The sequence below is a fragment of the Ammodytes marinus genome, assembly GCF_949987685.1.
Source record: "Ammodytes marinus genome assembly, chromosome: 1".
NCBI classification, from domain to species: Eukaryota; Metazoa; Chordata; class Actinopteri; order Uranoscopiformes; family Ammodytidae; genus Ammodytes; species Ammodytes marinus.
In genome coordinates, this window is record NC_137230.1 from 16,961,134 (window position 1) to 16,973,607 (window position 12,474).

Genomic DNA, 12,474 nt, shown 5'->3' on the forward strand with positions numbered 1-12,474 from the left:
TCCCTGGCTGGAGCCAGGGGCAGATGGTCGCTCTGAGAGTTTAAGCACAACTCAGGAAGGAGAGTGAGAGGAAGGGTGGGAGGAGGTCCGGAGAGGGAGAGAGGAAGAGAAGCCAGGAGTGGACAAGAAGACGAGACATGCAGCGCTACGGCTCAGGGCGAAATGTTTCCACCACCACCACCACAACAGAGGACTCTCCAGAGTATTCAAGTCCGGTAAGAAGTCCCCACAGGTCAGGGCTCAGAAACTCTCCCTCAGGCTCCCCTGTTTCTCTCTCTCCCTTCTCTCTGTGTTTTGCAAAACAAGCCAGTGTTGTCTTCCTCCCTTTTTCCTGCCTGTCCCCTGTTGCTTCAAACCTCTGTAGCCATTTGTTTCTTGTCCGCTTACAGTGACAATTTTTTTTTCTCAGTTCCAGCCAACATTCTCTGCTCGCTGATCATCTGAAAGTCCATGTTTGTTGTAGGATGTGTTCACTAACAAGAGCCTGTAATGGGAGCTGAATGTGCAGGAGGTCAGGCTGTCATGTTTATTTGAACAGCTCTCTGATAAAAAGAAAAGAAAAAAAACCTTTAGAGTTATGCCCATTGTTTTCCAATGAAGAAAGAGCCTTTTGTAATTTAGCAAACTGAATGTGATGTGGGTTGATTACTGCAGTATTTTCTTTTGGAATCACCAAACAAAGCATTCACTTTGTTGTAAAAACTACGCTATGTGTATCCACAGCACGGTTTCAGCCTTCATCATTTCCATAAACTTTGTTTGCAGTTCTGTTACTATTTTATGTAAACAAACTGTTATGGCCCATTATAGATTTGTCAGCCATTCTTTGCCTTAGTTTCAGTGATGTTTGATTGTCATCTCTGTCTATCTTTTCTCATTATGACCCCAACACAAAAATACGTTTTTGTGCAGTGTAAAAATTATTTGCTTTTCTGTCTGTGTTTGTTTTTCTCAGAGGAGCTATCGACGCCTCAGGTTAACTCTACATGATGGAAATAAGGAGGCAAAAACTGCAATCTCAAACACAGTAAGTCAAACATATCCCTCACTCAAATTCTAAAATGAACAGTGCAACAGCTGAGTTTCTCTCTACATAAAGTAAAACCAACACACAAACACAAACACAAACACAAACACAAACACAAACACACACACACCACACGCACGCACGCAAGCATGCACGCACACATTGATACAAATAGTGATGTAGGAGAATGAGAAGCATCATAACAATACAACATTAATTCGTCATACCATACAAATGTCTAGGTAAGATTGATGTGCTATTTATCATCCAGGCCAGTTTCACAATCATGACAGGAGGGTGTGTGTAGTGTTTGTGTGTGTGTGTGTGTGTGTGTGTGTGTGTGTGTGATAATACACACACACAGCTGTTTCAAATTTACTTCAAAGCCCAACTCCAGACAGTACTGTAAATCTATTCCATAATGTAGAAAAATACTTGACATACTTTTGCTGAACAGACAATATATATTTAAAATTTCACAGAGACACTTGGGAACCCTGATGGTTAAGTTGAAACAAAAATTGCTCACACATCGGAAACTAAACAAACAGTGCCACATCGTGTGCTTATTCAAACGCACACTCTGTTCAAAATCCATATCTGTTAGTGTACATGCACATTGTGTGAAATATGATAGTGCGTATATGCTGCAGGCTATGTGCGTGTTTGCTCTAGGTGGCTCTGCCCCAGCCTTTGTTTGTGTTCAGGATCTGTGGTCCAGAGGCTGATGCCAGTGAAAGTGTGAGAATCCAGTTTGTCTTTACTTATTGTTGGCACTGAAACACTTTCTGTAACTCTGCATGAGGTGCAGGGACTTTGTTTTTGTATGAACTCTGGCCAAGGAGTATGGTGTTCGTCTAGTTACCTCACCTCCTGCACAGTCCACTGATAGCACGATGCCGTAATCTCTGAAGGCGCTTCCCCTTTGGAAGGGTGTGCCCCTGACTATTGGAGCTGATGACAGAGGGACAGTCTGGTCAAGAGTGGAGAGGAAACACACGTGTGCTGAGTCCATGACGTGTACTTCAGTGTGTGTTTAGTGAGGACGCAAACGCTGCACCCCTGCAAATGTGCAACTTGTAAAAATGCCCTGGAGGGACACAAGCGGCTCCCACAGCTGAGATGCAGTTTTATACTGTAGACCTTCAAGGGGTTACCCTGAAGTGTTATGAAAATGATGGGAGGAACTGTAGACAATAAATAACAGGCATAATATGCGTTACAGGTGCTTTCAGGTGAATTTTGACCCCTTTATACTGAGCCAGGCTAGCTGTCTCCCTCTGTTTCCACTCTATACTCTAAGCTTTAGGCTAACCAGCTGCAGACAGTAGCCTCATATTTACCTTACAAACATGAGGCTGGTGGCAACCTTCTCATGTGTCTCGCCCCAAGAAGTGAATAAGCATGTTTCCCAAGACTTTGAACGATTACTACAAGTTTACAAATACACTGAATATGTCAATGAATTACATGACAACGTAAAAAAACAATCATGTTTCCAATTATTTTACTTAATGAGCTGATTTGTATGCATTTTGTCGTAAAATAAGCTGATATATAATGCGTGGAAAAGAGAATTTGAAGATTGTAGGGGGAATATAAGGGTTCAAGAGGTTAAAAATGCACCTCTCCGTGTCCCCTTCATCTGCTCATTAGGTATTCAGTGCTGAATCCAGAGCTCCTGCTGTAATTGCTGTGAACGTAACTCTGTTGTTGTTGCCAAATACCATGGCCAAATACCAGAGCAGCGCTCAAAAGTTACACAGTGTCGAGCAGGCTGGAATTACCCGCCCAATTCTTTGTTGTATTTATTTAGACATGTAATGAAGTCCACGTCCCTTTTTAAACCAATGTGCTGAGACAAGTTTGCACTAAGTATATTGGTATTTGGTCTCAGAGGTGATCTCTAGGGAAGGTCAAATCTGTAGGGCAGATCATGTTTCTAATCTGGTATTTTTGTCACTTTAATAAAAAAAGGAAAAGGGGTAGACGTAAAGTTAATCAAGGAGGAAGGAAATGACAAAAACATCCTCTACTACAGATGCCCAGAGATATAATGTTTCAGTTGGGACGCGGGTTGAAGTGATTATTCGCCATAATATTAACCTGGGTGTATCCTGCAACCCGACACATTATGGACACAATCCAACCGCTGACTAAGGCCTAGATGAGATGCAATACGTCTGCACCATGACTCACACAAAGGAAATAGACACAGTTTATACATATGGAAGTGTCTGCACCTTCACCTTCCAAAATGGCTGAAAGTCTCCTCATAAGGGAAGATGATTAGAATCAATGAGCTTCGTGAGAGGGTATTTGTGTTGTGACTGCAATTAGATGTGTGTGTCGGAAATAAGGGGCTAATGCAATCAGTTGAGCCATTCACAATGCAGTCTTAAGATAACCCAATCAGTTCATGTGCGATAAACAAATTCTACAGCCAAATGTTGTACAATACACTGGAATAAAACAATATCAAAGGTGTGGTCTTTAAGTAGTTTTTAAATGTTGACATAAATCAGGTGCCCAAAGATGTCTGTGAGGTCTTGCTCCTCATAACAAAAGAAAACCCCCCCTCCCACCTACAATACTGTTTCAGCTATTTGAAGCAGGTAAATATTTTCCAGCAGTGTAGTAAATCATCAGCATTGTAAAATTCAAAGCAGCACATAGAGCATTGTTATTCCGAGCTCTCAGAGACGGAGGCTACAGCGTTGTTAAAACGATGATAGATGGCTGTTCTTTCATACCATCTGGTGGAATTCTCATCCGCCATTTAGTGTGCCTTTACCATTTCTCAACAACATTCTGTAGATTAAGTGTTGGAGAAATTTGAAACTCGGCTCTGTCCCAGAGACAACACTGGCATCTTTGTTCTAGTTCCTCCTCACTCTTATCACTGTGAGATGAGATGTTGAGACTGACGCATTATCTTACCAGTGGGGAAGAGAGTCAAAGCAAAAATATGCACTTTTCATGAAATGTTTTTTTTAAACTATTGCTTATCTTACAATGATTAACAAATGTGCCCACCACAGGATCTCTAAATAATGGCCTCAACATTGTCATAGTGACATAATGAACACACTCGATTAGCACTTCTCGGATGCATACACAAAAACACATTTTTGAAATGATCTAATTCTAAAATAAAAATTGATAAGGACACAAGACACAAAAATAATGAAACCACACAATTACAAAACTGCAAGTTATTCAGACTAAGACAGAACACGGGCAAGAAAACGAACAAGTAAAGAACAAAAGAGACAATTTGCATTTGAGTTTGTTTGCTTGCATTCTTGGTTATTTTGAGAGAGCAACACACTAGAAAATGACACACTAGAGTGAATTATTGCACAGAAACTTAGAAGGTAAATGGGTTGTGGAATGTTTGCACAGCGTAATAACATTTATTTTGAAAATTTTAGAGTGCAGGATACACACTTGGAATGAAGTGTTTCATCTGCAACAGCAATCTTGAATATTGGTTTTGTTTTTTCGCTCTCTGCAGGCTGAGAAAGAGAGGGATGTCAATGGGACATTTAAGACGAAGAATGGGCTGATCCAGAGAGGGAGGCCAGCTGGCAGGGAGTCACCCCAGCAGGTAGACAGCCACATCCACCACATGAGTTATAGGCACGACACTACCACGCATGCACTGCCACTTCTGCAGCACGTGTGTCACTGAAATCCTTCTGTGAAACACGTTTCTGTGCATGCACCTTCAGGCTGTCATTAATAATGTATTCATGGATATTCACATGAATAGATGCTTGTAGATGAGAATAACAAATTGCATGTCTCAGGTGTATCCATCTGTATCTATAGATATATGTATACACAGATTATTGTATAATCAAAATAAGTATTGGTTCACAGCCCTCCATTAATTAATTCTCATTTCCAGACAAAACATTTGCCTCGTTCCACTACAGTACTGAAATATTTATAGAAATTGAATCTCTAAGTTTCAGTTTGGTTGATTCATGTGCGCATGAATATAATTAGTTTTTTTAAGTGCATTGTTTAAAGTGCTGCACTTCTCCTCTGCTGGCGCGCATCTCCTTTCATTGGGCGCCCGCGTGCTAGGGGTACAATAGGCAGAAACGGCAGCAGCTCATGTACTGGGTTGCAGAAACATGACACCTTCAATACACCCTGCACTTTTGTTTTTAGCCGTTCGTTCCCAGCCTCCTGTTTCCAGTGCTCAGCAGCAGTATAATGCTGGAAATACCTGACCAATTGTATAAATATTCAGGCATTTGCATCCATCCATACACAAGCACATGCAATGCACCTGCACCTGCACTCTGCATGTGTACTGTCCCAACTAGCAAGCACAGGAATACACAACGGGCAAAATGACAGCATAGGTCAGCCTCAGTGGAGGGTAGCTACGGAGAAACCTGACCGGTGCGATCCTGTCTCCCTCAGCACCTCGGCGATACGACCAATGGCGTGGCAGAGACCTCGCTGCAGCAGCATGGCTCCAAAGTGTACGGCGTCGTGCAGAGGATGGGCTCCGACAGACAGCAGGAAGTGATGGCGCGCGAGTGGACGGTCAATCACCTTCAGGATGAGATGAAGTACATCAGGGAGGTGAGTTAAAAAACCAACATGACAAGCAGCCAGGGCCTTTAGGTCAACACAGCATTATTTAACAACAACCTGCATGTGCTTTATTAAAGGCAACATTGGTGGTTGTGCAGATAACATCTGTTTGTTCTGTGTCTATGTTTACAGGTGAGAGATTCTTTGGAGAAGGTGAGAGAGAGGATGTACGGCCAGTTCGGGGGAATGCAGCAATCAATGCAGCAGCTCTCACAGGAAATCAGGGTAACGAACTATGTAACAAGAAACATGTGGCCGCTTACAACTCCCTCGTCAAACTACACTCTGTGAAGCTGTGAATAGCACTAAAAAATGCAGTGTGCCATCATGTGTTTTTCCGCAGACTGCCAATGCAACTCAGAGGAGTCTGGAGTCAGAGGTGAGGGTCAGGACGCAAGCCATGGACAGCTTTGACCGGATGAACAGCTCCCTTATATCTGCTAACATCGGCCTGCAGGTAACAAATCAAACTCACACTGAACACGTGGAGACCTTCTCCATGACAGCTGCATGCTATTAAAGAAAAAAATCTGTCTTATAACTAAAAGAAGCTTCCTTTGCAGAAATCCCTCCTCGAAAATTGTCAGATCAGAGTGGACAGGAGAGATGAGCTGAAGAGTGTGCAGAGCAACTTCGAGAAAGCGCAAGAAAAACTCAGAGACAGGGAGAAGGAGCTGGCGGCCGCGCAGTCTGAAAACCAGACTTTGAGACAACAGGTAATCCTGCACTCACCTCTCTTCATCGTTTGTGTGCACACTGACTGATTCATCGTCACCCAAACATACACGCAATCATGCTTCCACAACTTTCGAAACATAACAGTGATGCTCCGGAACATTCGTTGAGAGACAAGTGGGCGCTCAAAATGGCCTTTTTTAGCAAAATGGTCTGATGAATCAATAACAGTGGAGTATCTGCAGGAAGTAAACTCGAAGGTAAAACTAAAAAGTAATCGTCAAATCAGCCCCAAAAACTAGATTTAATCTATGATTCCAGTCTGTGTAATGACCTAACGGTAAATTGTCACTCTCCTAATATAAAATAACTCAGGCAGGTGAGAAATGTTAGTTTAAGTAGTTTGAAAGCAGACTATCTCACTGTTGTACAGTAAGACATTAGCTTTTTTCTACATCTTCTATTCAAGTATCAATTTGGAATAATCAGCCTGGCACAGTTACACTTCATTTATGCTGTGCTGTGAATTGTGTCCAGGTGGAGACTTCACAGGAGGCCAGCACTCAGGCGCTGCAGGAGCTCTCAGCAAAGCTACAGCGAGAGTACGAGGAAAAGCTGCAGGAGGAACAACGGAAACACAGGGAGGAGATCGAAAACCTACAGGTCTGCATTCTTTACTCCTTGTTCTTTGGTTTTCACCCTGGTACATCACAAGCCGTTAATGTGTCATGAGAACAGGATGGATTTGTAATGACTCCTCAAGTTGTTTTGGTTTCGAGATAGATTACAATGATGCCGTGTGAGTCTCTCCTCTCTAAAATTAAACTGACCGCCAAAAATGTGGATGAATTACTAATTTGATGAGGTGTTTTATGAGCAGGCCAGCATCTAAACCTGAAATGTATTTTGCGTTCACACAGGCCCAACTTGATGAGTATATCAGGCGACTAGAGGAAGCAGAGAGAAACATCCAGATTGCAGAAGCCAAGATCGCAGAGAGGGACCAGAGGATCATGGAACTAGAGCGTCTAGTGGACTGTATGGGAAAGGTAAAACTATTTTTTTTAGCAAAACAAAAACCATGCTATCTGCACCCCCTACAAATAATAAACCTTGTGATTTTTATTTTTTTACAGGAAAAGAGTCAACTTAGCAAGAAGCTGCAGGAGAGTGAACAGCGTCTCCGTTTGATGGAGCTGACAGACAAAACGGATGCAGCTGCAGCCAAAAGGTACCAAAAGGGTGAATCAACAGCACCAATATGACCAAACAATTCTCACTCAGCGTCCATCCTCGTTCTATCTTATTTTTTCTGACCTTCTAACTGTATCACACAGTCTTCATCAGCATCTGGAGGTTGCCAGGTTGTCACAGAATTGGATCTGAATATGTTTTAACGTCTTATTCAGCTGAACAAGTAGATAAATAGAGAACCTCCATTTGGGATTATTTCAAAGGTCGAGAATAAACTTCAACAAGTGTAATAGCTGTATACAGTATGTGGGTTTACCGGCTGTCTGTTCCTGTTAAGGTCCAAAGAGCTGCAAACTCAAACTGAGGATCTCCGCGAGAGAATCAAACACTTGAACGACATGGTGTTCTGCCAGCAGAGGAAAGTCAAAGGAATGATCGAGGAGGTGAGGAGTCTTGATTCATCTGTGTGGGATTATATCCAGTTACACGCATTCAGCTCTTCGCTTCTCGTTGAGGATTTGATAGCTGGTGTGGATGAGATACATACAGTACATCAGCTTGAGAGTAGTAGAAATGTGTTGCCCATCCAATGTATTGACAAGTCAATTGCACACAGAAGATATAAAACTTAATCTGACCCAGAGTCAGTAAAGGGTGATGCACCATGCTGGCCTGCTGATTGAGATGCATACTCATAATCTAAAGATAAAGGGTGTAGTGATTAATGTGCTTTATTAAAGCCTTAACTGACCTCATTTGAGTTTCAAAAAAGGTATTCCTTCTATTTAGTATCTGTCATATTTAGCAGGATACGTCCATGTGTTGCATGGAATGGTTCATTGTATGGGTCTGCGATTTTTGTATAATTTCTTCGAAGATTCCAGGAAATAACTATGTAATATTGTAGCAATAAAAGATAGATAGAAATATAGCCAGTGTACAAGGAGGACTCTCTCTCTAATTGATACATTCTCATGAATTGCAGGTGCAAAGGTCTTGTTGTCAGTGCGGCTAACATGCACCAAAGGGAAATTTGTCTACTGATGAATATAAAAGTTTATTATACGGAAAATAAATATAAAGTTCGATTGAAATTGTACTTTTCTTTTGCATATAATAATAATTTCTCCCAAAATTACATAGTTATTTACAAAAAAACAAATACGAGGAAATGATTTGGAAATGAAAGAGTTACTGCCAACACTCCATATACAATAAGATCAAAATATCGGATCGAAATGAATGCAAAGCAGAGAAAGCATCTGACTAAAAACACATGATGATTGTTTTTTTCATCAAATGTCTCCTTACATTTGTGCAGGTTGGAACACTGCGAGCTCAAGTCGCTCAGAAGGATATGTTCATCTCTGAGCTTCTGGACAGAATTGCAATAGTGGAGTGTGAGGTAAGACCAATGCTCTGCCGTGTGTTCGCTGCATGATTCAGACACGGCGCTGTGTGGTGTGTTAATCTATTGCATGGCTGCACATGCCTTTACTTGGGTCTGCTGAGCACTGGATACACCCTGAACTGTCATACAAATGTCTGCGTGTGGTTTCCTTGTGTCACTGCACCTATCCAATCCCTTTGGCATGCAAAGTGATTACAGAGCTTTGCATGGGTCTGACCCCTGACAGTGTTGTTTCCTGTCTTTTCTTTTCTTTTCCTAGAATAACGAATATGACGACAAGCTGAAGTATTTTATGTCCATACAGAATAGGCCAAGAGAGGCTACAGAAACCAGGGAGATAGGGGTAGGCTGCGATCTGCTCCCCAGGTAAGAAGCAAAAGTTGGAAAAACATGTTTTGGTAGTAGTATCAGGTTAAAAACAAATGTGGAGGTGGTTTCTGACTCTGATGTCTGACTGCATCTGTAGACGTGAAGCTCAGAAGAAGCATGATGTTCAGCGTGATCCATCTCATCTTCATCCCATGCCATCCCCACCATCTGCTCAACCTCCGTCACCAGGGAAACCTCCATCAGTCAATCAACATCCATCTCCCACACCATCTATATCCTCCATACAACCCCCTTCTCCCCCACAACCTCCATACTCTTTACAACCTCCACCAACTACACATAGTCCATTCCACATAGACCATTCATCATCCACAATGTCTTCATCTCCTGCTACAGCCCCCATTCAAAGTCGATTTTACTACCCTACAACACCCATCCCACAAAGGACTTTAAAGTTTAACCCTCCAACCAGCAGGCTAGATAGCAGTTTACTGAAGTACAGTCCTGGCCAGTACAGCCGCTACTTGCAGTCCAACCCCACAGCACCACTGAGTGGGACGCTCCCTTACACCCGCCCGTACCAACCTGAGCCTCCAGTCAAGTCCGGGAGAGATGAGGTGGACGCAGAAACAAACACACACAGACAATCCAGTCCAGAGGAATCCACTTCCCCCCTGTCCTCTCCCTCACCAAAATCAAAGAGAGCTCCAATTTGTATTTTCATGAAACTTATCGAAAACACAGAAAAGGTAGACATAGAGTGATCTTTAAGTGATGGGTTCGAGAGTTTGGGAAATAGTGGTTGTTGTTTGGTTTTATGGAGTCCAACACAACAGCCATTTTCTCTAAAGGTAAATATGAAGCTGATGAGAATGACAAGAGTGGTATTAGTCCTCTCATCTCACTTGGCTGGAAATCAAGGGAAGTGTCCTTATCAAAATATTGAACTACTCCTTCAAACTAAGTTTTGTTTGGTCTCTATTCCAGCACTGATTTTCAACCCCATCCCTCTCTGTCATTTAGTGAGCCCCACTAAATGACAAATTTAAGTTTTTACACTTACAGTTTTTGTACCGATTACAACCAGTTGAAAAGTAAATCGTGGGGCTTTAGGGGTGCTGGTGGGCAGATCTTGTTACCTTTGAACAGACGTGTCATTTCTTCCTGTTACCAGTCTTTATGCTTTGCTAAACTATATGTAGCTGCAGTAAGCTAATCACTGCATTTTTTTAAATAACCCCTCGTGACACACATCTCATCTTTCAAACAGTTAAAAATGGACACATTCATGACATAAGAATGAATGTGTTTTCCGCATATGTTTGAATATAGCACTTTCAGAAATAATGAAAGGTTGCTAAGTGTTGGTTGTAAATAATCTGATGCTCTGTAAAATACTTTGTAAATAATGTACTGAAGGATTCTATTTTTGTTTTGTTTACAATGAAATGTCGCCTACTTTTGTTTCTCGTCGAGCTATGAAGTCAGGTTAAGGTTATTGTGTGTATGTTATAATTTTATATTGGCTCTGTACAAATTAGATGGATATAATTTTCTTATTGTCACAATATGTACAAAATATTTATTAACATGCTTTGTGCCTTTTGTGAACAGCCTACTATCTGAAACTAGTGGTGGTAATTATTATCTTTAAATTGACAACAGGGTAATATTGTGAATGTAATATTAAGGATATTAAGGAAATTTCTGTGCAAATGATAAAACTGTTCAATCACTTTAAAGATACTGACCTTATCCAGGTGACTGCCATTCCTGAGCCACAGGCACAAGTATTATCCAGCTGTTGTTCGAACTGCCACAACTGTGTTTGAAAAAGCTTTATGATGTGCCTTTTCCTTGACGATACATATCACACAGAGACTATTGATAAGAGGCCAGCGTATGTTTGGATAATAAAGACTTAAACGTAAGTAACCAGACATCCTGATTGCGTCCTGATTGATGCTTACATACTGTACAACCTGAAGCCTATATATGACTATGTTATGGTTTATTAATTGTAGATAGTTCTGTCTGAATTTGTCATAGCTGGTAAGAAACACAAAGAGGGCTTTTAAAAAAAAATTTTTTTCCTTCTATTACTAATAGTTACATTTCCGACTTTTACATATATGTCATACATAAACATTGAAGATAGACTTTATGTAAATGAAGTGACTATATAGATATGGTATCAGAGTGCTGGTGTTATTAATTGCATTTACAATAAATAATGTGCACACTCAGGCACAATGCAAATGTAAAAAAAAATATAAAAATTAATTGCAAGATATTTTGTATAAGCTGTGTGTAGAACATTAGACAAAGAGGTAAAATTAGATTTGGGAACATTATTTTGAGTGTTAGAAGGACTAAACAAAAGCGAGCAATAAGCGATATATTATTAATAAAGTATTTCCAATCCAGTGCTTCAGACTGCACTAGTAGCAGTTCAGATGATTCATCTGTTGTATTAGTCTGTGGGGTTTTCATTAGAACAGAATATGAAGGGATATGTGGAGAAAACTGCAAATCCGAATGTTTCAGAGTATCTGGTTTGATCTGACATGGTAGCCTAAGTAGTGCATGAAAGCCTAGACCATGCATTGAAGAAAAGGAAGTTGCAACACAATAGATCAAGTCTACTGAGATTTCATTCCAACTGTGCAGCCGAAACAAAATGTTTTAAACTGACTTTCAACTCGGAGGGGGGGATAGAAAGGACACAGCTGTAACCTCTTGGTTGAAGTAGGGTCATTGTTCGCTGAGCTGAGTGAGAAATGCCTTGGCACACTGGACGGGAAACATTCAGACGGGAAATGCAGCTATGGAAAGTGTGAGATTGTGAAGCCTGTTCAGAATGAATGGACTGTTAATAGACACGAAAGAAATCTCTTGTATTTACAACCAAACTCTGAGAAATTCACAGACCAAATCTGGTGAAATGATTGCTCACTGAAATCTGAATTTGGTAGTGTTGACTGCATTTGACATGCAGAGGGCAGCAAATCACCTTCACTAGCTGTGCCATGCCGATGACATGCATCTGTGTGCAGTGAGGGACAATGGACCTATAAAGAAAGAGTGGTAGAGCAAGAAGAATAAGAAAATAAAGAAGAAAACTTTAGCAATGTAGGCCTGTAGGCTACAGGGGAAATGCAGTCAGATGCAAGACAGAATATAGGCCTACTTAATGAATACACTTTTCTAAGTTCTGAGA

The 12,474-nt window shown here is 41.1% G+C and overlaps 1 protein-coding gene across 2 annotated transcripts; it reads left to right on the forward strand.

The window, feature by feature from the left end:
- Nucleotides 1-6: 6 nt before the first annotated feature.
- myzap (myocardial zonula adherens protein) lies at nucleotides 7-11,189 on the forward strand. 2 transcript variants are annotated; one of them, XM_080054096.1, is made up of 14 exons: nucleotides 7-215; nucleotides 956-1,027; nucleotides 4,545-4,637; nucleotides 5,468-5,632; nucleotides 5,777-5,869; nucleotides 5,988-6,101; nucleotides 6,208-6,360; nucleotides 6,857-6,982; nucleotides 7,240-7,368; nucleotides 7,456-7,550; nucleotides 7,851-7,956; nucleotides 8,835-8,918; nucleotides 9,184-9,290; nucleotides 9,391-11,189. In XM_080054096.1, the coding sequence occupies exons 1-14, from the start codon at nucleotides 138-140 to the stop codon at nucleotides 10,016-10,018; spliced, it is 2,043 nt and encodes a 680-aa protein (XP_079910222.1). In that variant the 5' UTR covers nucleotides 7-137; the 3' UTR covers nucleotides 10,019-11,189. The 2 variants fall into 2 exon arrangements, with proteins under 2 accessions (XP_079910222.1, XP_079910223.1); XM_080054097.1 differs by having other exon boundaries at nucleotides 9,229-9,290.
- The last annotated feature ends 1,285 nt before the right edge of the window (nucleotides 11,190-12,474 follow it).

What these genes read in the sequence shown, in the direction of transcription:
- myzap (XM_080054096.1), top strand. Translation starts at nt 138, where the DNA reads ATGCAGCGCTACGGCTCAGGGCGAAATGTTTCCACCACCACCACCACA. An exon ending in AGATGAAGTACATCAGGGAG is followed by an intron (nt 5,633 to 5,776) that starts GTGAGTTAAAAA and finishes CTATGTTTACAG; the next exon opens with GTGAGAGATTCTTTGGAGAA. An exon ending in AGCTCTCACAGGAAATCAGG is followed by an intron (nt 5,870 to 5,987) that starts GTAACGAACTAT and finishes GTTTTTCCGCAG; the next exon opens with ACTGCCAATGCAACTCAGAG.